Source organism: Carettochelys insculpta, chromosome 1 (genome assembly GCF_033958435.1).
Source record: "Carettochelys insculpta isolate YL-2023 chromosome 1, ASM3395843v1, whole genome shotgun sequence".
Classification (NCBI taxonomy): domain Eukaryota; kingdom Metazoa; phylum Chordata; order Testudines; family Carettochelyidae; genus Carettochelys; species Carettochelys insculpta.
Window position 1 is genome coordinate 2,222,945 of NC_134137.1, and position 24,237 is coordinate 2,247,181.

Sequence of the window (24,237 nt, forward strand, 5' to 3'; positions counted from 1 at the left end):
TTCCCTTTTTACTGGCATAGGCCCTTATATCTCTTGCTCATACACAGGGATATCCTGGGCAAAAACATCTCCGTCTCCTAATTGAGCTGTATCTACACATGCTTGCTTCTCCGCCAGACTGTCCGTAAGTGAGACAATTTCATCATCCCAGGCTAGTCTTGTTGTGGGAGGAAGGCTTCCAGCCACAGGCCTAAACACTTCTGCCTCGAGATTTAGCACTGAAGATGGTGAACTTTCCCCGTGTTCCCTTGATAGGATCTGGGCACTTATTCCCATTCTAAGGTGCTCCATGGGGGCCTCATCCTCTTCACAGTCACTCTCAAAGGTGCTGGGTAAGGGTAGATTAGCTCCACAGTGCCCACTGCCTAAGTAGGAGAGTGGATGTGGCCTTGCACTTTCTTTTCACCCCCGTCTGGTGTCATAGTACATCTCAGAAGGAGCACCAACCAATTCTCCCACGGGCAGTAGGAGATTTCTACGTACAGTCTTCATTGGCCCTGACCCACTCTCAGGTTTAATCTTGTAGACAGGCAGGTCCATAAGTCTTTCCACCACCAGGAAGGGTGTTGCCTTCCATCTATCAGCACTCTTGTGTTTGCCAGCAACACCTAGATTTTGCAGCAGAACTCTGTCCCCCCCCGTTGGAGCTACTGAAGGCGCACCCTTGCATCATGCTGGTGTTCGTGACGATCTGTGTTCTTGCAGGAAGCTGCTGTAGCCAAGCAGTAGGCATCCCGCAGCTTTTCCCTTCATCAGGAAACAGACTGTAAATGTGTCTCCTAGCTTTCCCCATCCTCTGACACCCCAAAGCATAGGTCTATGGGTAGTCTGGGTTCTCATCCAATCATCTGTAAATATGGGGTGGCTCCAGTAGTGTCATTCTTTGTGACATTCGAGGCATGCACCAAAAAGGCAACATGTTGAATCCAGGATGCCTTCTGCTCTGGGCGCAACATCCACAGCATATCCACTAGAGTTCAGTTAAATCATTCTGGCTGAGGGTCACCTTGTGGGTGGTAAGGGGTTGTCCTGGACTTTTTTATTCCTGCCACCTTCAGCACCTCCTTCAGGAGGCGACTCTCAAACTCTCGCCCCTGGTCAGAGTGTATTCAAGTTGAGAGTCCAAACACTGAAAAGTACTTTTCCCACAATACTCGTGCTATGGTGGTGGCTTTCTGGTCACGCGTGGGGTAGGCCTGAGTGTACCGGGTATAGTGGTCAGTCACTACTAAGATACTTCCAATATTCTTCCTATCTAGTTCTAGGGACAAAAAATCAATGCATACCAACTGCAAGGGTTTGCTGGTCATGATGTTCTGCAGATAGGCTGTTCTGGTGGGCAGAATTTTCCGTTTAACACATGGTGCACATCTCACATTTCCTGCATACATCCTCAGCCATTGGGACCAATAGAACCTATTGGGGATAAGCTCAAGGGTTCTTTCCATACCCAAATGCCCCAAATCATCATACAGGGCCCTCATGGCCAGGCCTCTGTATTCTGTTGGTACTACCAATTGTGTTTGTCAATTTTGCAATGGATCTGCTGTGACCCAGTGCAGCACACCTTGTATCAGTCTCAGTTTGTTCCACTCCCTCAACAGTAGTTTACTTCCAGGAGTTGAGGAAACAATGGTCATGGGGTTTGGCCCCTCTCTTTTTGCAAGTAGGGTGTCACGGATGTCAGCATCTTGCAACTGGGCTTTTTGCCAGTCCACAGCACTGAGCCTGGGCAATGGAGATTGGTCCAACACAACATAGTTCACAGAGGCTGATGGCACACTCTCGTGTGGTAAACTCAGAGTTTCAGCAATACAGCTCTCAGGGGCCTCAGATTTGTGATATCTTCCATTGCAAATGGCTCTCCCTCCATCCAAAGGAATCTCAGAAATTTCTGATGGCCGTGGGTACCATGACAATGCATCTGCATCAATGTTGCTTCTCCCAGATGGGTACTGTAGGCTGAATTCATAGCTGTCCAAGGCAGCCACCCATCTCTGCCCAGTTGCATCCATCTTAGCACTGGTCAACACATACCTCAATGGATTGTTGTCTGCCCATACCTGGAACTTAGCACCATACATGTAGTCACAAAACTTTTCAGTGATGGCCCACTTCCAGGCCAAGAACTCCAGTTTGTGGATGGGATAACGAGTCTTGCTGTCAGACAATGCTTGGCTGGCAAAGGCCACAGGTCTACGTTTGCTGTCCACTTCTTGGTATAAAACAGCCCCTAAACCTTCCAAACTGGCATCACTATGTAAAATAAAGGGTTTGTTTGGGTCAGCAAACACTAGGACTGGAGCATGAGTTAGGTAGTTAATGATCTGTCAAAAAGCTTTTTCACACCTCTCATCCCATTGTGATCCAAAAGGCTCTAGAGGACCACAGTGCTTCTGCTCTGGAAGCCTTGGGGGCCTCCACTTACCCCTGGTCTTAGTCTTGCTCTTGCCAAGCGGGTATCTATGGGTGAGACCGTTCAGAGGCTTGACTATGGTAGCATAATTCTTCATAAATCTACGGTAGTATCCATTAAACCCTAAAAAGGTTTTAAGCTCCTGGTAATTGTTGGGACATGGCCATGTGACAAGTGCCTCTATTTTATCTGGGTCAGTACTCGCACCTTCCTGGGACACAATGTGACCTACGTACTTCACCGATGTTCTACAGAACTGGCACTCATCAATAGAAAGCTTCAATCCATATGCCTCCAACCGGTCGAGGACCTTAAAAAGTCTTTCTTTATGCTCCCCCAATGTTCTTCCAAATACGATCAGGTCATCCAAATAAACCAAGACTTGCACTAAGTTCATATCGCCCACAACTTTCTCCATAAGATGCTGGAATTTAGCTGATGCCCCAGAAATCCCCTGAGGCATGAGTTCGAACTGGCAGAACCCTAATGGGCAGATGAAGGCTGTCTTCTCTTTATCTTCTGCTCCCAGAGGAATATGATAATATCCGCTTCGATGGTCTAAAACTGAAAACCACTGGCTTCCCAGCAGGCAACCTAAAGCATCTTGAATCTGAGGCGTAGTGTACTGGTGGACCACGTTACGGCTGTTTAGGGTGCGGTAGTCAATACACATCCGAATTTTCCCATTCTTTTTATGGATCACCACAATGGGTGAAGTGTATGGGCTGTGGGACTCTATAATGATGCCATTCTCTACCAGCTCTTGAAGATGCTGTCGGACATCTTCCATCTCAGAAAGGGCCATCTTCCTAGATCTCTCCCAGAAAGGTCGAGCATCATGCAGTCTGATTTTATGCTCAACTCCTTTTGCATATCCCACATCCCACTCAGGTAGTGAGAACATCTTTCATCTGTCGCAAAGCTTCTTCCTTAGCTGCGTCTTCCTCTCCTCAGACAGTGGTGAATCTCCGAAGTCAAATCTCTCTGGATCTATCATTGGGGCCTGAGTGCCACACTGAGGCCTTACCACCAATACGGGCTCACAACATCTGCTATCTTTGGTCCTTGCTTCACGACAAAGTCATTACTTGTTTCATTAGCAATCAGTACAGTCACCTTTTCCTGGGCTTCAGTGGGTAAAACTATGACTCCACAGGGAGACAGCAGTCCTGCAGGGAGACCTCCTTCAACTGGTTGCTCTACCATGTCTAGAGTTCCTCCACTGCTTGTCAGCCAGGTACTCCTGGCGAGAACCTCTTGCTCTGTCCTGCAGGCACTACTAAGGGAGTTGGGCCCACATACCTCAGAGAGCCCATTGGTAGTTCAGGTGACTCCTGTTTAGCATCTTCCATCTTCTTGTAGGCTTCAGCACAAAGTGTATGAATCATCAGGGTGGTCAGGTACTGGTCCCCGGCCTGTTGTCTGCAGCATTCCTCCAGTACCTTAAAGAAACTGGAATTGGTCCCTATTAGTACAGACACATCAGAGATCCCCCTGGGGTCAGGGCATATTAAGGTGGCTGTGTCTGCCTCCTCTCTTAGCCTTGCTACCTCTTCCGTGAACTCTAGATGCACCATGATAAATCTCGTGCAGGGGTATTCATTCATGTTGAGTCCACACAGACCAAGACCCATCAGTGGTTGAACAGGCAGGTGCCCAAGCATTTGTTGGTAGAATGACTGGAATCTAATAATCACTTGAGATCCTGTATCCAGCACAGCTCTCCACTCCATCCCTTCTATCTTCACAGTGACCTCCACTCATGGCCCTATCAGTCCCTGTGGGATTGCAGTGGGTCTGTCTCTTCTAGGGGAGCCTCCTGTTCCTGCAAGCTTAGGCAGCTCTTCTCCCAAACTGTGTTGCTGTTTCCCAACTTTTTCCCAGCTAATCCTCAGTGTCCCATAAACTAAACCAGGATTTTCCTCATTTCAGCAGTTGGCATCACTATGCCGATCTTGACCACTCCAATAGCAGAAAAACTGTCCTCTCCTCCTCTGCCTGGGTGGGATGGTGGCTCCAGACACCGATGTCTCCATCACGACAGCCTGAGGCTGCTCAACCCTGCAAATCACAGCCTGGTCAATGACACTTTGCAACTCAGCCATCTGTCCTGTCAGGACCTGAATTTGTTGAGCAAGGTCTTCTCTGGTGTTCACCATCAGTACACTGGCTGTTGGTTGGGCTGCTGTGCCAGCTGGCTCAGGCATCTGGGCTTCCCAAAACTCACTGGCAGCTTCCCTCGCTTCCCACTCCCTGACCTGTTTAATCAGCTGGGAGTAGCTTGGCGGGCGCTCCCGTCATTCTCTTAATCTGAGATGAAGTAGAATTGGGCTGTAATACTGGGTGCGTCTACACTAGCCAGCTACTTTGCAGTAGCCGGCACAACATTGAAATAGCATGTGTTGCGTCTACACATGCCGTGTGCTATTTCGACCTTGAAATCGACATTAGGAGGTGAGACATCAAAATCGCTATTCCCATCCGAAGATAGGAATAGCGCCCTACTTTGACATTCAATGTCGAAGTAGGACATGTGCAAATGATCCGCATCCCACTACTTCGAAATAGGGGGGTCCTCCATGGCGGCCATCAGCTGAGGGGTTGAGAGACGCTCTGTCCAGCCCCTGAGGGGCTCTATGGTCACCGCGTGCAGCAGCCCCTAGCCCAGAGCTTCTGGCTGCTGCTGCTACTGCTGCTACAGCTGGGGGTCCACGCTGCGCGCACAGGGTCTGCAACCAGTTGTCGGCTCTGTGTATCTCGTGCTGTGCAGGGCAAGTGTATCTGGGAGGGGCCCTTTAAGGGAGCAGTTTGGGGCTTTGCTGGCCCCTTATTTCGATGGGGAGCACTTGTGTGTGTGAACGCTCCACATTTCCTTCTGGGGCGGCTCCTTTTGACATTCCCTGTCGCTACTTCGATGTTGAACGTCGATGGCACCAGTCCTGGAGGACATGTAGACAATACGCATCGAAGTAGCCTATTTCGATTTTCTTCCTTCGAAATAGGCTACTTTGACATAGTGTGCTCGTGTAGGCATAGCCACTGAGTTCCTCTTACAATTTTAGCCAGTCTGGCCTGGTCCATCTGCTCCACAGTAACTGCTCCCCTAATGACAGCTCTCTGCAGCAGTCTCTCCAGCCTGTGCATATAGGCTGAAACCTTCTCTCCCTGGTGTTGTTTAGCATTAAGGAAGGTACAATGACTATCTTCAGGGCTCTCTGCGCTCCCAAAGGCATGAGTGAGGGCATCTAGACAATCCTCTACACTGGCCTCAGGCTTAGTGAGCTTCAAAGTGTGAATCACATCTAATCCTGGGCCCCGAGACTCTATTCAACATCTTCACTTCTCTCTGTCTGCTACAGCCCACTCCTCTAGCATTTCAGTGGTGTGTTCTAGCTACGGTTCAAACTCCTCTTCTCTAGGAAATAATCTTAGCTTACAAGAGAAGCTCTCCATAACACGGGGTAGTGCACACTTTCGCAATGTGTGGCCCAGGGCTTCTGCCCAAGCATCAGCTGAGGCTGCCAACCTTGAGCTAGAGGCTTCTGAGCCAAGGCCCAACAACCCTGATGGATTAGCCATGATATGAACAGTAACTTAGTGAAATACAAAACACAATTAATTACCAATTAGCAAATCACTCAACATGTGCTTGTGAGGGGTACTGACACAAAACCTTGGATGAGCCCCTAAAAATGTAACCCTTCTGCCAAAAGGAGTTGGCAGCAACCTGGGTCAGGTTCAACATCTAGGGGTTCCTGTTCATCCATTTCACACAGAACTGGCTCAAGCCCCCACCCAGTAGCCTGGGAACATCACACACCCCTGGGCACCCTGGAGAGGCAGTGCTTCCCCACTCGCACTCACAGAGTCTGAGTGGAGAAAAGAACATTTTATTACAGAGGCAGAAAGGTTGATTATCATAACTTGGGAAAACACCACACCTAGAGTTCATAACCAATCCTCAAGTAATTGTCCCAGCTCAACTGCATTGAGCAATATCCTTGGCCTCTCAGGCTCACCAGTCCAATATTGTAAATAGCCAGTCCACACACCCAACTTTCTCCATACCTCCAACTCAAATGCCCCACTGACAACTTGGTCCGGTCGGTGTGGACCCTGGCACCTCACGCTGACGCATTCCCTCATGGAACCTGAGACACTGCCACCGTTGCACTCGTCCGGCGTTCTGCTCACTCCTCTCCAGTCGCCAAGCTGGCCATCCCCCACTGGCACCATCCACCCGCCACTGCTCCTACCAGCCGGCTGCCAGTCATGCCATCCAGTGGTCAGCTGCTCCTACCAGACATCCACTAGTCATGTCATCAGTCAGTCTGACCACTGCTCCTACCAGACACCCACTTCACATGCTGCTTGTCTGCTGCTCTTTCTAAAAGCTAGCTGCCAGCTGAACTAGCTACTGGGGGTTAGACCTGAGACAAAAACCTGTGCTTTCAGCTCACAGCATCTGTCACAGTAAAGTCACATACAAGACATGAACACAGGCATCTAGCTCTACCTTTCAACAAACAGGAAAAAAAACTCAAATCACACTCACAGCTCAATAGCAAAGACAAAGACAAGAACAAGACATTCCAACAACCCACTCAAGCCATACCCCTAGCCGAGCACTTTACAATGCTTTAAATTGGGGAGCTCTGTGTAATCCATGTCTTATTCAGTAATGATGACTGCCCTGTCCCCCACAAGGACTTGGAGCATTGGTGAGAACTCACAATTCTTATACTGAGTGTTAGCATAAATTGTGATTTTACAACAATGTGTTTACAAGGGACAAAATCTCATTGCTTCCTTACGACCCTTCAGTCTTTGTTTGCAAGGTATCACATATGCACCCCTTTGCATTCTCATGCAAATGATCTCTGGGAGACACATTACTCCCAGCCTTCAGCAGCACTGAGTTCCTGCTGGCACATTCCTTACATGTAAAACATGTAAAGTTCCTGTCATTACTACATGAAAAAGAAACTTTTAAGTGCTACTTGACTGCTTTTTGTTGTGACAAAGAGAGAAAGTGCTTTGCATAATTGTAAGGCACTAAATCTCGACTGAGGCCTGAGCAAGAAAGACAGGCTACAAAGAACAGAGCATAAAGTACTGAGTGTAAAGATCAAAGAACAGATGCATCGTAGGATAGTAACAAAGAGGAAGCCGTGCTAGTCTATACTCTATCGAAACAAACAGCAGTCAAGTAGCCCTTTAAAGACTAGCAAAATGGTTTATTAGGTGAGCTTTCGTGGGACAGACCCACTTCTGGGTCTGTCCCACAAAAGCTCACCTAATAAACCATTTTGCTAGTCTTTAAAATGCTACTTGACTGATTTTTGTTATCGTAGGATAGAAGTTGGCTGATTTAGGCCTGGTCTACACTAAGCAGGTAAGATGATTTCAGATAAACAATTCTAGCTACAGCAGTTGCGTATCTGAAATCAACTTATCTGACTCTGTTGTCACTGAGGTGGGTCAACAGGAGCATTTCTACCATCCAACTCCCTTTCTCCTGGCAATAGTGAGCAGTACAGGGGTGAACTGCTGCCCCCAGACAGAGACACACCAGAAATCAAGCTCTGAAAGATCGACCCTGACCCTTGCTGAGTTGAGCTTCCCAGCAGCGTAGCGGTGCCCTCACAAAGTCCTGTCACTCATCTCACAGAAATGAGACAGTGCCAGTATTCCACGCGGTGCGACAGCTGGTTTGAAGCTGCCCCCTTTCATCGCAGCCGCCTGCAAGATGATGTGGAATTTTTGAGGTGTGCGGGTGAAGCTGAATTCCATCTGGAGAGTAAAGCAATGGGAACAAAACCAGATGTTGAAGCATTTGAACGCAGAGTAACGGCAGCTTCCACTGCGACATGAAATAGCAGAAATCAGCCCACACAGAGTGATCAGTGATTTAGCTGAACACGACAGTTGACCAAAGTTCTTTGGCAACAAAACAGGTAACTAAGAAAAAAAGACCTTAGGCCCCAGGAAGATCAAGGCATTATCCTCAGTTTTCTTCATAATCAACAATAATCCTAAAATATACACAAACACACATAGGCACCAGTTCCCCTGTGACTCAGCCTAGGACACAAGACCACTAATATACCTCTGGGGAGTTCCCTTAATTAGTGTTTACTCCTAATGCTGGATAACAACACCTGAAGTGCAGATGAGGAAGGTGAGACTTTGGCTACAAGACCTCCATTCACCAGGCCCTTCTCATTCAGCTGCCACTTCTCCACTAGCTACTGTGTGAACTCCTCTGGGATTGCACAGGGCTATATTACAAACCGTTTACAGACTTCTGTCAGCTCTCGGCGTGGGATCTCCTGCAGATGCTGCTCTGAGTGCGGTGTGGGACACGGCTACCTGAGGGAGATTCCCAGGAAAGTCACTTCCATCTCAGAATTCACAGGTACCCCTCGCTTGCTGAGGCGCTCACCTCTACAGCAAAGCTCAGTGCAACACTGGTATGTGGAGGGAGAACAGATCTGTGGTCCTTTCTGCTCTGCACAGCCATAAACTAAATGTGGGCTTTCGCACAAGGGGAAATGTTTGCTTCAGTATCACAGAACAAAATATCTCTTTCTGCCTTTTACCCAGGCCTGAGCTCCAACCCAGAGGTGGCTGCATTTCAGTGACGCTGCAGAGATCCTTCAGGATAAACAGTGTTACTGGCTGCACAATACAACTCCAATTCACAGGTTATTTGCACAGGTGCTGCCGAGCAAAGCTCCCCTTGTAGTACGAAATAAGTAAAGACCTTAGGAGGCAGCTGTAGGTTAATACACAGACACTGCCACCTCCTTGTCGTGCATGCCAACTCTCTGGCTATCAATGTAGAGGGTGGAGGGGTGTCTGTTACCTGACTTTAATCTGCTGGGAAGCATGGAGGTGCTAGGGCCTCCCATAGTGACGTTTATCAGATTTTTGTCAATGTAGACAACAGAACTCTTCTAGCTTCATCAGAGAAGTCACCTAAAGTAGTAGTAGGCATCCTTCAGTCTGCATAGACTATGGATCGTGCCCTTTAAAGTTTCAACTGAGGACTTCATTTACAGCGTCTACTGTGATTATGAAGACCCACATGAGAGTTACGGTCCTTGCTGCATCTCTTGCAGATGTGGTGGGTGTCTGGCAAGTCCTTAGTGTGCTTTCTGTGCGCTCGCTTCTCCTCTGCTAGCTGTCTGGTCTTCATCTCGCCCTTCTGAAGGCCCTTGTGTAACCCCTGCCTCCATCTGCTGCGGTCGTCTGCTAGTTCTTCCAAGTTGTCCACCTCTATGTCTACCTCTCTGAGGTCTCTCTTGCAGACATCTTTCTAGCGCAACTGGGGGCGTCCGGCAGGTCTATTTGCCAGAGGCTAGCTCACCATACAGGATGTCTTTTGGAATCCTTCCATCATTCATCCTCTGGACGTGGCCAAGCCAGCGGAGCTGACGCTGCCTGAGGAGGGTGTGCATGGTTGGGATTCCAGCTTGCTCGAGGACGGCAGTGTTGGTCACTCTGTCCTTCCATGATATTCCAAGGATGCGCCTGAGGCAGTGCAAGTGGAGGATGTTCAGCTTCTTTTCCTGGTGGTGCTAGGCTTGAAACTTTCAAAAACTAAGTCAGCTGGATGCAGAGATGCAGTCTGGGAGAATGCAGTCCAAATGGATAATATCTGGCAAGCTCTGAAGCAACTGGAAATAAAGTCTCCCAACTGAAGGTGCCAGACAAACTTAACTACTTTTGGTGACACCAGCCATGGTGATGGAGGAGACCTGCGGCTGGGGCAGGGGATTGGGGTGTGGGTCACTTATATATGGCAGCTCCCACTTGGTGGAGGGGGAGCAAGCGGCCTCACTTACTCCAAGGCCCTGGGCTGTGGTCTCTAATACCCCTTTCTTAATCTGGCTCTACTACAGGAGCCAGAGGACTGTGCCTTCCCCCAGCTGCAGCAGCTCCACGGCCAGCAGCCTTGAGTCCTGCTGTGCAGTTTAGAGTGACCTTTGGGCACTGGCACTACCAAGCAGGATGAGCTCAGGTGTCTATTAAAAGCAATTCAGAAAAGTAACTGAACCATTTCCTTAGTGGATTGTACTTTGTAAGGGTCAACCTAACCTGAATGCAGAATTAGCAAGGGACAACACCTCCTCATTATTATATATTTGCTTTCCACACCCAGCTCTCTTGATAACTTCTCACAAGTGATGTGCCTGAAGAGGTGGCTGCTAATGTCTAAATGCTGTGGCTGAATTTGTTCAGCTAACTTGGGGCCATTGCTGGTTATGTACTCTAGGTAGTTCATGACTTTTAAAACAAAAGTATTTGTGGATAATCTGTGACCTATCCCCTGATGTGCAGGTGCAGTGAGCTATCATGCCAGACCCCTGTGCAAGTGGACAGGTATCCCAGGCAAGAGATGTAGATTCTTCCTGTGGGTGCCTGTGTGTTTCACCTGTTCCCTCTGTTGTTCACCTGGAGATGGAAATGGGCTACATTTGGTGCCTTTTCCTGATTAAGGGCTCTACTGAGAGACGAAACCCCTTGTGGGGGGCAGGGTTTCTGTACAGCCTAAAGAGAACCGATAATCACGAGGAGAATGATGTGCAGCAGTCGCAGGAGACAGGCAGGTGGCTGGAGAAGGTGGCTGAGAATTGGTCAGCAAATGAGTGGCTGACAAGTCTAAGAGCAGTTGGTGAAGAGAAGTGGCTGGTGGGCGGGCGGGAATGATGGCTGTCTGGGTGGACAGCCAGGAACGTGCTCAGGTGGCAAAACAAGCAAGGTGGCTTCTTCCCAGCAGAGGAGGTGAACTCACAACGATGCATGTCTGCAAACAGGCTCCCCACTGACTGAGTGGAGAGGGGGAAGGGGAGGGAGCAGAGAGGGACCAGGCAGAGGGGCTTTTGGTCATTGCCATGGAGAGGAGGTGACAGAAGACACTGCCCCACACGCTGGGGGAGGGGTCCTGCTCACAGGCTTAGGAGTATGAAGTCTGCTTGTTGCATGTTCTCTAAATAAGGGCAGGTGACTTACCCCCCTCTTCATTCCTGCACTCAGATGCTGTGCTTGCAAGTGGGGAAGTCAGGCCTCTCGGAAGGATGTAAAATCTCCCCAGTTACATGGTGGTGGGTCCAGCTGGTTCTGTGTTTTATTCTAGAAAGGGGCCGTGAGTTATTGATCCCAGCCCTGTTGCTGACAGCTCCACCGGTAACAAGGGTTATTGGAACTTTTCTCCACCAAATCAAATGCCTCAAAGAAATTAGAGTCTGTTCCTTCCACACAGTTGCTTTGGTCTGGCCGCCATGAACTCATTAAAGAATAAAATCATGTCTATCTGACAAAACCAGTGTTCCAGAGCATGTTAGTGGCTTATGTCAATTAAACTCCTTCACTCTTTCAAACTAATTCCATGCCAGCTTTTCCATCATTTATTAACATTGTCATTTAGTTAAAACTTTCTCTTGTTATTAATAGTAGTAGAAGCATCCTTCAGTCTACGTAGACTATGGATCGCACCCTTTGTAGTTCCATTTGGCATCCTCATTTGCAGCGTCGGCTGTGACTGTGAAGACCCACACGAGAGTGACAGTCCTTGCTGCATCTGTTGCATGTGTAAGGAGTGTCTGGCAGGTCCTTACTGTGCTTTCTGTGGTCTCGCTTCTCCTCTGCTAGCTGTGTGATCCTCATCTCACCCTTCTGAAGGCCCTTGCATAGTTCCTTCCTCCATCTGCTGCGACCATCTGCCAGCTCCTCCCAGCTGTCTGGCTTGATGTCTACCTCCCTGAGGTCCCTCTTGCAAACATCTTTGTAGCACAGCTGGGGGCGTCCGGGGGGTCTTTTGCCAGAGGCTAGCTCGCCATACGGGATGTCTTTTGGGATCCTTCCATCGTTCATCCTGTGGACGTGGCCAAGCCAGCGGAGTCGATGATGCCTGAGGAGGGTGTGCATGGTTGGGATTCCAGCTTGCTCAAGGACGGCTGTGTTGGTCACTCTGTCCTTCCATGATATTCCAAGGATGCGCCTGAGGCAGCGCAAGTGGCAGACGTTCAGCCTGTTTTCCTGGCGGGCGTACAGGGTCCAAGTCTCGCTGCCATAAAGGAGGGTGCTGAGGATGCAGGCTCTGTAGACTTGCATTTTGGTGAGAGTGTACAGCTTGTTGCTATTCCACACTCTCTTGCTGAGTCTGGACAGAGTTGTGGCTGCTTTACCGATCCTCCTATTTTGCTCAGTCTCCAAGGACAGGGTGTCAGTGATGGTGGACTTGAGGTAAACGAGCTTGTGGATGACCTCTAACGTATATTTGTCTATGCTGATTGATGGAGAATCAGCAATGTCCTGCGAAAGTACATTTGTCTTCTTTAGGCTGATGGAGAACCCAAAGTCCCTGCATGCTTTGGAGAACAGATCCAGCAGTTTTTGAAGCTGGTCTTCTTTGTGTGACACTACAGCAGCATCGTCTGCGAACAGCATGTCTCTGATGAGGACTTCCTGAACCTTAGATTTAGCTTTCAGCCTTGCAAGGTTAAACAGTTTCCCATCAGATCTTGTGTGCAAAAAGATGCCCTCTGTTGAAGATCGAATGGCGTGCTTCAGGAGGAGTGCAAAGAAGATCCCGAACAATGTCGGAGCTGGGACGCATCCTTGTTTGAGGCCGCTCCTGAAGTTGAAAGCATCCGATATTGTGCCATCGTATTCGACGGTTCCTCTCATGTCTTCGTGGAAAGACTGGATCATCCTGAGTAACCGTGGAGGACAGCCTATCTTGTGGAGCAGTTTGAACAGTCCATCCCTGCCGACCAAGTCAAAGGCCTTGGTCAGGTCGATGAAGGCTATGTAGAGTGGCTTCCTCTGCTCCCTGCATTTCTCCTGCAGCTGCCTCAGAGAGAAGACCATGTCGACCGTAGATCTCTCTGAACGGAATCCGAACTGCGATTCAGGATACACCATCTCAGCAATCTTCTGGAGTCTGCCGAGGATAACGCGAGCGAACAGTTTACCAGTGATGCTTAGGAGGGAGATTTCACGGTAGTTGTTGCAGTCGCTTCCGTCTCCTTTGTTCTTATACAAGGTTACGATGTTAGCGTCCCGCATCTCCTGTGGAACCTCTCCCTCTCTCCAGCACAGGCACAGTAGCTCATGTAGGGGTTCCAGGAGAGTGTCTGTGGCACACTTGATTACCTCTGGTGGTACCATCCTGGCCAGGGGCCTTTCCTGCTTCAATGTTGTCAATGGCTTTCTTCAGTTCATCCACAGTTGGTTACTGGTCCAGTTTGTCTGTTTCTGGTAGGAGTTCGACGGCATCGAGGGCTGAGTCAACCACAATGTTCTCGCGTGAGTACAGCTCGGAGTAGTGCTCGACCCAGCGCTCCATCTGTTTGGCTTTGTCAGTGAGGACTTCACCAGATTTGGATTTCAGAGGTGCCATCTTGTTCTGGGTGGGTCCTAATGCCTTCTTGATGCTCTCATACATTTGCCCGAGGTTACCAAAGTCAGCACTGGTTTGGATGCTGCTGCATAGCTTGAGCCAGTAGTTGTTGGCACAGCGCCTGGCCATCTGCTGTACTGTTTTTCTGGCTCCTCTGAGCGCTTGCAGGGTATTCTGGCTTGGTGAACGTTTGTACTCCAGGAGCGCAGCGTGCTTTTTTACAGTGGCTGGAATCATCTCATCGGAGTTAGCTTCGAACCAGTCATTTGTGTTTCTAGCTCTTCTTCCAAACACCTACAAGGCCGTGTTGTACATTGTATCCTTCAGATGCTGCCATCTGGATATCACATCGGCACCCCCAGGGTTGCTGCGCAGATTCTTCTCGAGGGTCGCTCTGGACTTTTCAGCTCTCTCTAAGTTAGCCGTCTTTCTGGCATCGATGCGGGGCCTTCCAGTTGGTTTAGAGCAGTGCAGCTTCTTGGGAATCACCTTGAGTTTGGAGGAAACTAACGAGTGATCTGTATCGCAGTCAGCACTATGATAGCTGCGTGTCAGAAGGACCATTTGAGGTTATCACGTCTAGCGATGATCACGTCTAGTTGATGCCAGTGTTTTGAGCGTGGGTGTCTTCATGACACACTGTGCTGTGGCTTGGTTTGGAAAAATGTATTTGTGATGCACAGATTGTGGCACGTGCAAAGTTCGAGAAGACGCTGTCCATTTTCATTCATTTTTCTCACACCGAAGTGGCCTAAGCAGGAAGGCCACGAGTCACGAACGGCTCCAACTCTCGCATTGGAGTCACCCAGAATGTACAGTTGTTCGTGAGCAGGTATTTGCACTATGGCAGCACTAAGCACGTCATAAAACTTGTCTTTTACTTCCGGTGCGGCGTACAGGGTTGGGACGTAAGCGCTGATCAGGTGGACAGGACCGGCGTGAGTTTGAAGTATGACCTAAAGGAGTCTTTCTGATCCACCCTTGACTAATTCCACCGTTTGTAGAAGGGTGTTTCTGATGGCAAAGCCAACACCGTGCTCCCTGGGTTCTTCTTGGGCTTTACCCTGCCAGAAAAAGGTGTAGTCCTTTTTCTTTAGAGATCCCGAATCTGCGAGTCACGTCTCTTGCAGAGCAGCAATGTCAGCTTGGAGCCTCTTCAGTTCCTCATCGATGACAGAGGTCTTTCGCGTGTCGCTGATGGCCTGAAGATCTACAGTCAGGCCTGTCAGCATGGTGCACATATTCCAACAAGCAAGCTTGAAACTCTGATGGTTTCCTTTTCTTGTTGATTTTCTTATTGGTTTGCCTGGTGCTCAGAGTTCAGGTCACTTGTCAGGTTTGGGAACCTTAAGCCTCATGCACCCAGTGAGGCAGATGAACTGTGGCGCGACAGTACCCTTCTGGCTGGGGGCTTCCCACCTTGAGGTGGGTGGTGACCGTCCAGTGAGATGCGACAATCTCTCCCACCATTGGAGGCAACCCCTGGCACTTGTTCTCTACGCCAATCGAGCAAGAGTTTATAACCGGTATCTGTTACCTCCCGTGTTGGTTCAACGCTGTCAGCGATGCTGGAGTACATCTTCAGGCACGAGCTTGGGCAATTATTGGGACCCTGGGCTGCCCAGATGCCAGTGTCGCCCTCTCGGCTTTACTGATATAGTCCAAATGAGAGGATAACTTCCACATCTGGTACCAGCTCAGCTGCAGGAGTTCCTGGGTCAATGCCAGAAGTTGGCACAGAACCGCCTTAGGACTCCCCTCCAGAATTTCTGTCAGGGTTTACTCCCTTAGCCTTGCTCCTTCCCAGGATAACCCACAAGGCAGTGGGGTACTCTTGTTATTAGTTTTTGCTTAACACAGAACTGCCCTGCGTTCACAAGTTTTAATTGTTCGTTTTGGCTTGGCTGTGACCTGTTGGGTATATCTGGTTGTCAACGAGCTGTGTGCCTGGCCAGCCAGTTAAGACTCTGAGGTTCTACTGTAGGTGCTGGTTAGCGTACTCCTTCACTGCTCATGGACTGGAGAGTATTTCATCTTCTCAGGAGATACAAGTACCTCAAGCTGTTTCTTTCCAAAGGCACAACAAGCATATTCCAGCTGTTATGCAATTTATAGAGACTGTGTGACCAAAACTGAGCCCATGTTCAGACTCCGTTATTCTCCCTCCTCTTCCTTGGCCTTCAGAACATTTCCGTCGTTTGAGCCACTGCTGCAGGGGTTTCATTGGAGGTGATGCCAATTATGTCAAGGTCACTTTCTCCAGCTCTGATTTAGTTCAGGTGCTTCCCCAGCACATATCTTTTGTGGTTTTGTTCACTCTACAGCTCCCAGGCGAATGGGGAAATCCGTTCAGCCTGGACCTTCTAGCCTGGGTTTCATTGTGCCAAGGAGCAATGCGGGATACCCCATATCCATTCTCGTATTGCTTGCTGTTGTGTACGTTGGTTTGTCACACCATGATGTGTAGGAATTACCGATGGATGGAGCACCAGCAGATAGAGAACTGACAGTAGGGAGGCTTATACACAGTTTGTGCCTGTTAATAATTAAAATGTAATTTTTCAGGGCGTGAAAATCAACTGATCTGCTTCACCTGTTGAACAGCCTCCAGTCCTGCCTCTGGTGTCTCACGCTGGGCACATACAGGAAATCAGGAGATCACATGGTACATGCAGCAGACTCAGAGCATTCCCACAGTTGGATTCCTTCTACCCTACACTATGTCAAATGACAACACAACTGAATTCACCAACCCCTCCACCTTTATCCTGCTCGGCATTCCTGGCCTGGAGATGGCTCATGTCTGGATCGCCATCCCCTTCTGTGCCATGTACGTCATGGCCATCTTGGGGAACTCCACCATCCTGTTCATTGTGAAGAGGCAGCCGAGTCTCCATGAGCCCATGTACTATTTTCTCTGCATGCTGGCAGTCAGCGATGTGGGACTGTCTACAGCCATCCTGCCCAAAATGCTGGCAATCTTCTGGTTCAATTCCAAGGAGATCAGTTTCAATGCCTGCCTCACCCAGATGTATTTCTTTCATTCCCTCTCAATAACAGACTCTGGGATGTTCGTCGCCATGGCTTTGGATCGCTATGTGGCCATTTGCCATCCCCTGAGACACTCCACCATCCTGACGAACCCAGTGGTGGCCAAGCTCGGCCTTGCTGTGGCTCTGCGCAGCACCGTGTTTTCATTACCCTACCCCTTCCTGGCGAGGCAGTGGCCGTATTGCAGAACGAATGTTATCTCTGAGCCATTCTGCACGCATATAGGTGTGGTGAAGCTGGCTTGCGCTGACATACGCATCAGTAATCACTATGGCCTCTTTGTGCTCTTCTGTGTGAAAGGTCTGGATGTGTTTATCATTGCTGTCTCCTATATCCAGATCCTCAGGGCCATCTTCCGTATCCCCACAAAGGAGGCCCGGCTCAAGACCTTTGGGACCTGCATATCCCACCTCTGTGCCATCTTAGTCTTCTACTTCCCGGGTCTCTTCTCCTCCCTCGCTTACCGGTTTGGCCAGAATGCGACCCTGCATATCCATGTTCTTGTGGCCAGTGTGTATGTCTTCATGCCCCCCATGCTAAACCCCATCATCTATGGGATGAGGACGAAAGAGATCCGGGACAGGCTGCTCTGGCTCTTTGCCCATAAAGGGAAATAAAATTTATTTCTGAGACCCCAGGTCTCAGTGTTCTGTGCTGAACTAGCTGGTGGTGTGGTGCTGGGCCCTCTTCCCTGAACCTCTTCCTGGGTACTCACAGTGTCACTAAAGCGTTTCCTGACCTAACTGTGACATGTCAGCATCAGTCTGTGTGCAAGTCACTCGTTCAGAGGGCTGCCACCTTCCCAACTGCTGGACTGTGAATTCCCTCAAGGCCCTGTCCTTTGCCCCACTTTTCCCCCCAAGACTCCTACCCCAGCCCTCCTTTCCTTCCCGGCCCTTCCTCTTCCACAAATCCCCCTCCTCTCTTCCGCAAATCCCCCACAAGGAGTACCCCAGTTTCTGAATCTTCTGTTCCCCAGTGTCAGCCATTCTCTGTATCCTCTCCTCCCTCCCCAGACCACTGGGATCCTTGTGCCATGGGGCAGATATAGTTGGAAGCAGAAGGAGATGCTAGGAGATGTACCAAAGCAACACACGGCACCTTCTCCGGTAGCCCAGGGCCCCTCTTGCCCAGATGCTGGAGCTGAGCAGCGAAGCTGAGGCTAACGTTCGCTGCACATGACACTTTTGGTCACTCCCGTAGATGCTCTGTGGCCAGGCTGGCAGGCAGCACTAGCCCCTGTCAGAGATGGCCTTTCCCGCTCACCACACAATGAGGTGAGCTTAGGCACCAGCTGATCCTCTTCCTACCCCCACCCCCAGCCCCACTGCTCTGCCCAGGATGTGGCACTGCGCTTCTGGGTCGCATCAGAGCCAGTGAGGCTATTGCTGTGTTGTGCTCAGCGCATTTGCGGCCCTTGTTCAACAAGAGGAATTTAATAAACAAACAGCTAAAAACGACAGCCACAAAACTGGCTTCCCCACTCCTCAGCCTGGTCTTGCCTGTGTTCCAGGGACCCCATGCAGCCCAGACCTCTGCACCCTGCACTGAGCCCAATGGTGGGTTTCCAGGGCCCAGCTCAACACAGCCTGTGTCAGTTCAGCTCCTCCGCCTCTCCATGTCCTACAGTAATCGGCTGCACCCAGAGGGAGGGAGGGACTCATCCAAGCAAATGCAGTGACTCCGGGGCAGTGGTGGGGCTCTTCCCCCTCAGCTCCCTCATCAGCTGATGATTGCTCTCCAGTAAAATGACTGGGGCCAAATCCTCAGCAGGTAGTAATAGTAGTAGCATCCTTCAGTCTACGTAGACTATGGATCGCGCCCTTCGTAGTTCCATTTGGGATCATCATTTGCAGCATCGACTGTGACAGTGAAGGCCCACACAACAGTGACAGTCCTTGCTGCATCTGTTGCATGTGTAGTGGGTGTCTGGCAGGTCCTTACTGTGCTTTCTGTGGGCTCGCTTCTCCTCTGCTAACTGTCTGATCCTCATCTCACCCTTCTGAAAGCCCTTGTATAGTTCCTTCCTCCATCTGCTGCGACCATCTGCCAGCTCCTCCCAGCTGTCTGGCTTGATGTCTACCTCCCTGAGGTCCCTCTTGCAAACATCTATGTAGCGCAACTGAGGGGTCCGGGAGGTATTTTGCCAGAGGCTAGCTTGCCTTACAGGATGTCTTTTGGAATCCTTCCATCATTCATCCTGTGGACGTGGCCAAACCAGCAGAGCCGCCGCTGCCTGAGAAGGGTGTGCATGGTTGGGATTCCAGCTTGCTCAAGGACGGTGGTGTTGGACACTCTGTCCTTCCACGATATTCCAAGGATGAGCCTGAAGCAGCGCAACTGGAAGATGTTCTGTCTCTTTTTCTGGGGAGCATATAGGGTCCAAGACTCGCTGCCGTAAAGGAGGGTGCTGAGGATGCAGGCTCTGTAGACTTGCATTTTGGTGTGCGTGTGCAACTTGATGTTATTCCACACTCTCTTGCTGAGTCTGGACAGAGTTGTGGCTGCTTTTCCAATCCTCCTATTTAGCTCAGTCTCCAATGACAGGGTGTCAGTGATGATGGACCCGAGAGAAACGAACTCGTGGATGACCTCTAATTTATTGTTGTCAATGCTGATTGATTGAAGTTCAGCAACATCCTGACCAAGTACATTTGTCTTCTTTAGGCTGATGGAAAGCCCTAAGTCCTTGCATGCTTTGGAGAACTTATCCAGCCATTTCTGAAGGTGGTCTTCTTTGTGTGACACTACAGCAGCATCAGCTGTGAACAGCATATCTCTGATGAGGACTTCCCGCACTTTAGACTTAGCTTTCAGCCTTGCAAGGTCAGTTTCCCATCAGATCTTGTGTGCAAAGAGATGCCGTCTTTTGAAGATGCAAAGTCGTGCTTCAGGAGGAACGTGAAGAAGATCCCGAACAATGTCAGAGCGAGGACACATCCTTGTTTGACGCCGCTCCTGATGCTGAAAACTTTCAATAATGTGCCATCATATTTGATGGTTCCTCTCACGTCTTCGTGAAAAGACTGGATCATCTTGAGTAACTGTAGTGGACTGCTTAACTTGTGGAGCAGTTTGAACAGTCCATCCCTGCTGACCAAGTCAAAGGCCTTGGTTAGGTCGATGAAGGCAATATAGAGTGGCTTCTTCTGCTCCCTGCATTTCTCCTGCAGCTGCCTCAGTGAGAAGACCATGTCGACCGTAGATCTCTCTGAACGGAATCCGCACTGAGATTTGGGATACACCCTCTCAGCAATCTTCTGGAGTCTGCCGAGGATAACGCAAGTGAACAGTTTACCAGTGACGCTTAGGAGGGAGATTTCACGGTAATTGTTGCAGTCCCTTCTGTCTCCTTTGTTCTTATACAACGTTACAATGTTAGCGTTGCGCATGTGCTGTGGAACCTCACCCTCTCTCTAGCACAGGCACAGCAGCTCATGTAGGGGTTCCAGGAGGGTGTCCATGGCACACTTGATTACCTCTGGTGGTATACCATCCTGGCCTGGGGCCTTTCCTACTGCAATGCTGTTGATGGCTTTCTTCAGTTCATCCACAGTTGGTTCCTGGTCCAGTTTGACCATTACTGGTAGAAGCTTGATGGCTTCGAGGGCTGTATCAGCCACAATGTTCTCGTGTGAGTACAGCTCGGAGTAGTGCTCGACCCAGCGCTCCATCTGTTGGGCTTTGTCAGCGATAACTTCACCAGATTTGGATTTCAGAGGTGCCATCTTGTTCTGGGTGGGTCCTAATGCCTTCTTGATGCTCTCGTACATTCGCTCGAGGTTACCAAAGTCAGCACTGGTTTGGATGCTGCTGCATAGCTTGAGCCAGTAGTTGTTGGCACAGTGCCTGGCTGTCTGCTGTACTGTTCTTCTAGCTCCTCTGAGCGCTTGCAGGGTAGTCTGGCTCGGGGAGTGTTTGTGCTCCAGGGCTACATCTACAAGTGAACGCTACATCGAAATAGCTTATTTCGACATCGAAATAGCCTATTTCAATGAATAACGTCTACACATCCTCCAGGGCTGGTGCTGTCAACGTTCAATGTCGATGTTGGGCAGCACCACATTGAAGTAGGCGCTGGGGGGAACGTCTACACGCCAAAGTAGCACACATCGAAATAAGGGTGCCAGGAACAGTTGCAGACAGGGTCACAGGGCGGACTAGCGCTTCCGGGGCAACAGCTAGCCTCTCCCTTAAAGGGCCCCTCGCAGACACACTCAGCCTGCACAGCACACGGTCTGCAGAGCCATAGGCACGCACACCTTGAGCGACGCAGTCATGGACCCCCAGCAACAGCAGCAGCAGCAGCAGCAGCAGCCAGAGGTCCACCCAGCCGCCCCTGTAGGAGCAGTGCTCGCCCTGCTCCATGCCATGCAGGAGGCACCTGACCACATCCTTGCCACAGAGGAGGAGCTGCCTGCAGGGGAGGAGGATGCAACCCCCAACCCTGAAGCACCCTGCCCCCCCCGCCTCATACGCCGCCGGCTGTGGAGCTACCCCACTAGCACCGACTGGTGGGAGCGGCTAGTGCTCGGAGAGTGGGACGACGACCGCTGGCTCCAGAACTTTCGGATGAGGCGGCAGACATTTCTGGAGCTATGCCAGTGGCTCATCCCAGCACTCACGCACCAGGACACTGCCATGTGGCGTGCCCTCAGTGTGGAGAAATGGGTCGGCATCGCTGTCTGGAAGCTGGCCACTCCAGACAGCTACCGATCCATGGGCCAGCAGTTTGGCGTCGGCAAGGCCACCGTCAGGGCTGTCCTCATGTTGGTAAGAGGACCCACGGGGGGAGGGGGAGGCAGCCCTGGCAGGGGATGGTGGCCCTGGCAGGGGAGGGCCACACACACCCTGCACACCCCTCACTGGTGCTCTCCCATGTGCTTCCCCTGCAGGTCGTCCGCACCATCAATGCCCTGCTCCTCCACAGGCTCGTGAGGCTTGGGGACCCAGATGCCGCCATAGAGGGCTTTGCCACCCTGGGCTTCCCCAATTGCTTTGGGGCTCTGGATGGGACCCACATCCCCATGAGCACAGTGGAGGACGCTACTTAAACAGGAATGGCTACCATTCAGTGGTCCTCCAGGCCTTGGTGGACAGCCGGGGCCATTTCCTGGACATTTATGTGGGCTGGCCTGGCAGCACCCACGACGCCCGGGTATTCCGGAACTCGGGCCTGTGCCGCCGGCTGAAGGCGGGGACCTACATCCCCCAGCAGGAGATCCCTGTGGGGGATACCACCATGCCCCTCTGCATCATCGCAGATGCGGCATACCCCCTCCGGCCCTGGCTCATGCACCCTTACACAGGCCACCTGTCAGCCAGCCAGGAGCGCTTCAACCTGCGCCTGAACCACCCGCGCCAGGTGGTGGAGCGCACATTTCGGCGCCTCAAAGGGCACTGGAGGTGCCTCCTCACCCTCCTGGATGCGGGCCCACCAACATCCCCCAGATTGTGGGCGCGTGCAGCGCCCTCCACAACCTCATCGAGAGCAAGGGGGAGGCCTTCTTTCAGGGCTGGGCTGTGGAGGCTGGCAGGGCCGATGTGCAGCCACCCGCTGCCCCCAGTCGCCAGGTGGACCCTGAAGGGGCCCGGGTCTGGGAGGCCCTGCGGGCCCATTTCGATGAGGCCGTGGGGTGAACGCTGGCAGGCCCGCCAGTGCCCCCCCACATCCTCCACAACACTCCCTTCCCCTACGCCCACACCACAGAGCACCCAAGAGCACACCCCCCCAACTTTCTTGAAAATAAAAACAGACATTTGTTTGTAAAATCAGATCTATGTTGAACTCTCCTTATTAATATCTTAACTAACTATTTACAGGCCGAATAAATATTACATATATATCTATATATTATAAGTCCGATAAGATGAAAGAAAAAAAGGGGAAGACAAGGAAGGGGAGAACTATGTACATGGGGGGGCAGGTATCAGCATCATAACAACAACATAACAACAGGGGTCTAATAGAAACTATTTACAAGCGAACATAAAACTGAGGAGGGGAATATATACACAAAGGGGGAGGGGGGGAGCCACGTCCTGGGCCCCACACCCCCTAATGTCCAGCGCTGGGCGTGGGCGGCCACGATCCGTGCCTCGCCCTCAGCCCTGGCCGGGGCTGGCTGGGGGCCAGGCAAACCGGGAGATACGGCCGGCGGGCGTCAGCTCGCCCCAGGTCCCCCTCAATGGAAGGGCAAGGGCCGTCGGTGGCGGGTGGCGGTGCGACGGCAGATGGAGCAGCGGGTGGAGAAGTGGGTGGAGCAGCGGGTGGAGCAGGCAAGGCGGGCAGAGCAGCGGCTGGCGCAGCATGCGGGGCCAGGTAGTCCACCATATGCTTGAACGTATGCATGAAGGCCCCCCATGCCTCCTGGCGCCAGGCCAGCGCCCACTCTTGCAGTTGAAGGCGCCGCTCCTCCACCCGCAGACGCTGCTCGGCGACCTCCAGCTGCTGACGGTGGATGGCCAGCAGCTGCGGGTCCGTCGCCATCCAGGAGTGGGGCTGGCTCCGCCATCGTCCCTGCCGTGGGGCTGGTTGGTGCTCCGCCGAGGGGCTGGCCTGGAGTGATGGCTCCGGTGGGCTCTCCGGGACCACTGACAACTCAGCGGCACTCTCCAGTCCTTCCAATAGTGCAGCTGCGGAACCCAGGGGGGGAAGAAGAGTGGAGACAGCCGTTAGTGTGGGCCCCGAGCTGTGGCCCTTGTTCCCCCCACCCCTCTGCTGCAGGTTCCCCATCCCCGTCCCCGGGAGATGCTGCTGCTGCTGCTGGGTGTCCCACCCGCTCCCCCCGGGGGGACCCTAGGTTCCGCTCCCCCCAACCCCGGGGATGGGGCATGGCACTGTCGTGCTGGGGGGCAGGGGCTGATGCACTCTTCTGAGGGACATGCCACTGCTGTCCTTGGGGCCATGGTCATCTGGGCATGTGGAGGGCCCTGGTCATATCTGTTACCCCATCCCCAACCCCGGGGGTGCGCACCAGGGGGGTACATACCTGATGGTCCTCTCCCACGGTCGGGGGACACCCGGGGGGCGGACGCCCTGCTGGAGCTCCCCGAGGGTAAGATAATCCGCAGCCCCCCATCACTGGAGGAGGACTCCCCCTCCTCCTCCTCCGGTGCCCCAGGGGTGGGCTCCTGGGGGGGGCCCCCTGGGGTGCGGGGCTTACCTCCAGGGCAGACTCCGCCTCCGGGGCCTGCTGGGGCTCGTCAGCTGATGTGTCAAGCGTGGCCAGAGGGGAGGAGGTGTGCCGGGGGCCCAGGATGTCCCTGAGCTCCCTGTAAAAGGGGCAAGTGACGGGGGCAGCCCCAGATCGGCCAGCCGCATCCCAGGCCTGGGCGTAACCCTGCCGCAGCTCCTTCA

The 24,237-nt window shown here is 51.7% G+C and overlaps 1 protein-coding gene across 1 annotated transcript; it reads left to right on the forward strand.

Annotated features, from left to right (window-relative positions):
- Positions 1-16,546: 16,546 nt before the first annotated feature.
- LOC142007057 (olfactory receptor 52E2-like) lies at positions 16,547-17,494 on the forward strand. The gene has a single exon (XM_074983584.1). It carries the CDS (start codon positions 16,547-16,549, stop codon positions 17,492-17,494), a length of 948 nt encoding a protein of 315 aa, XP_074839685.1.
- Positions 17,495-24,237: the final 6,743 nt, after the last annotated feature.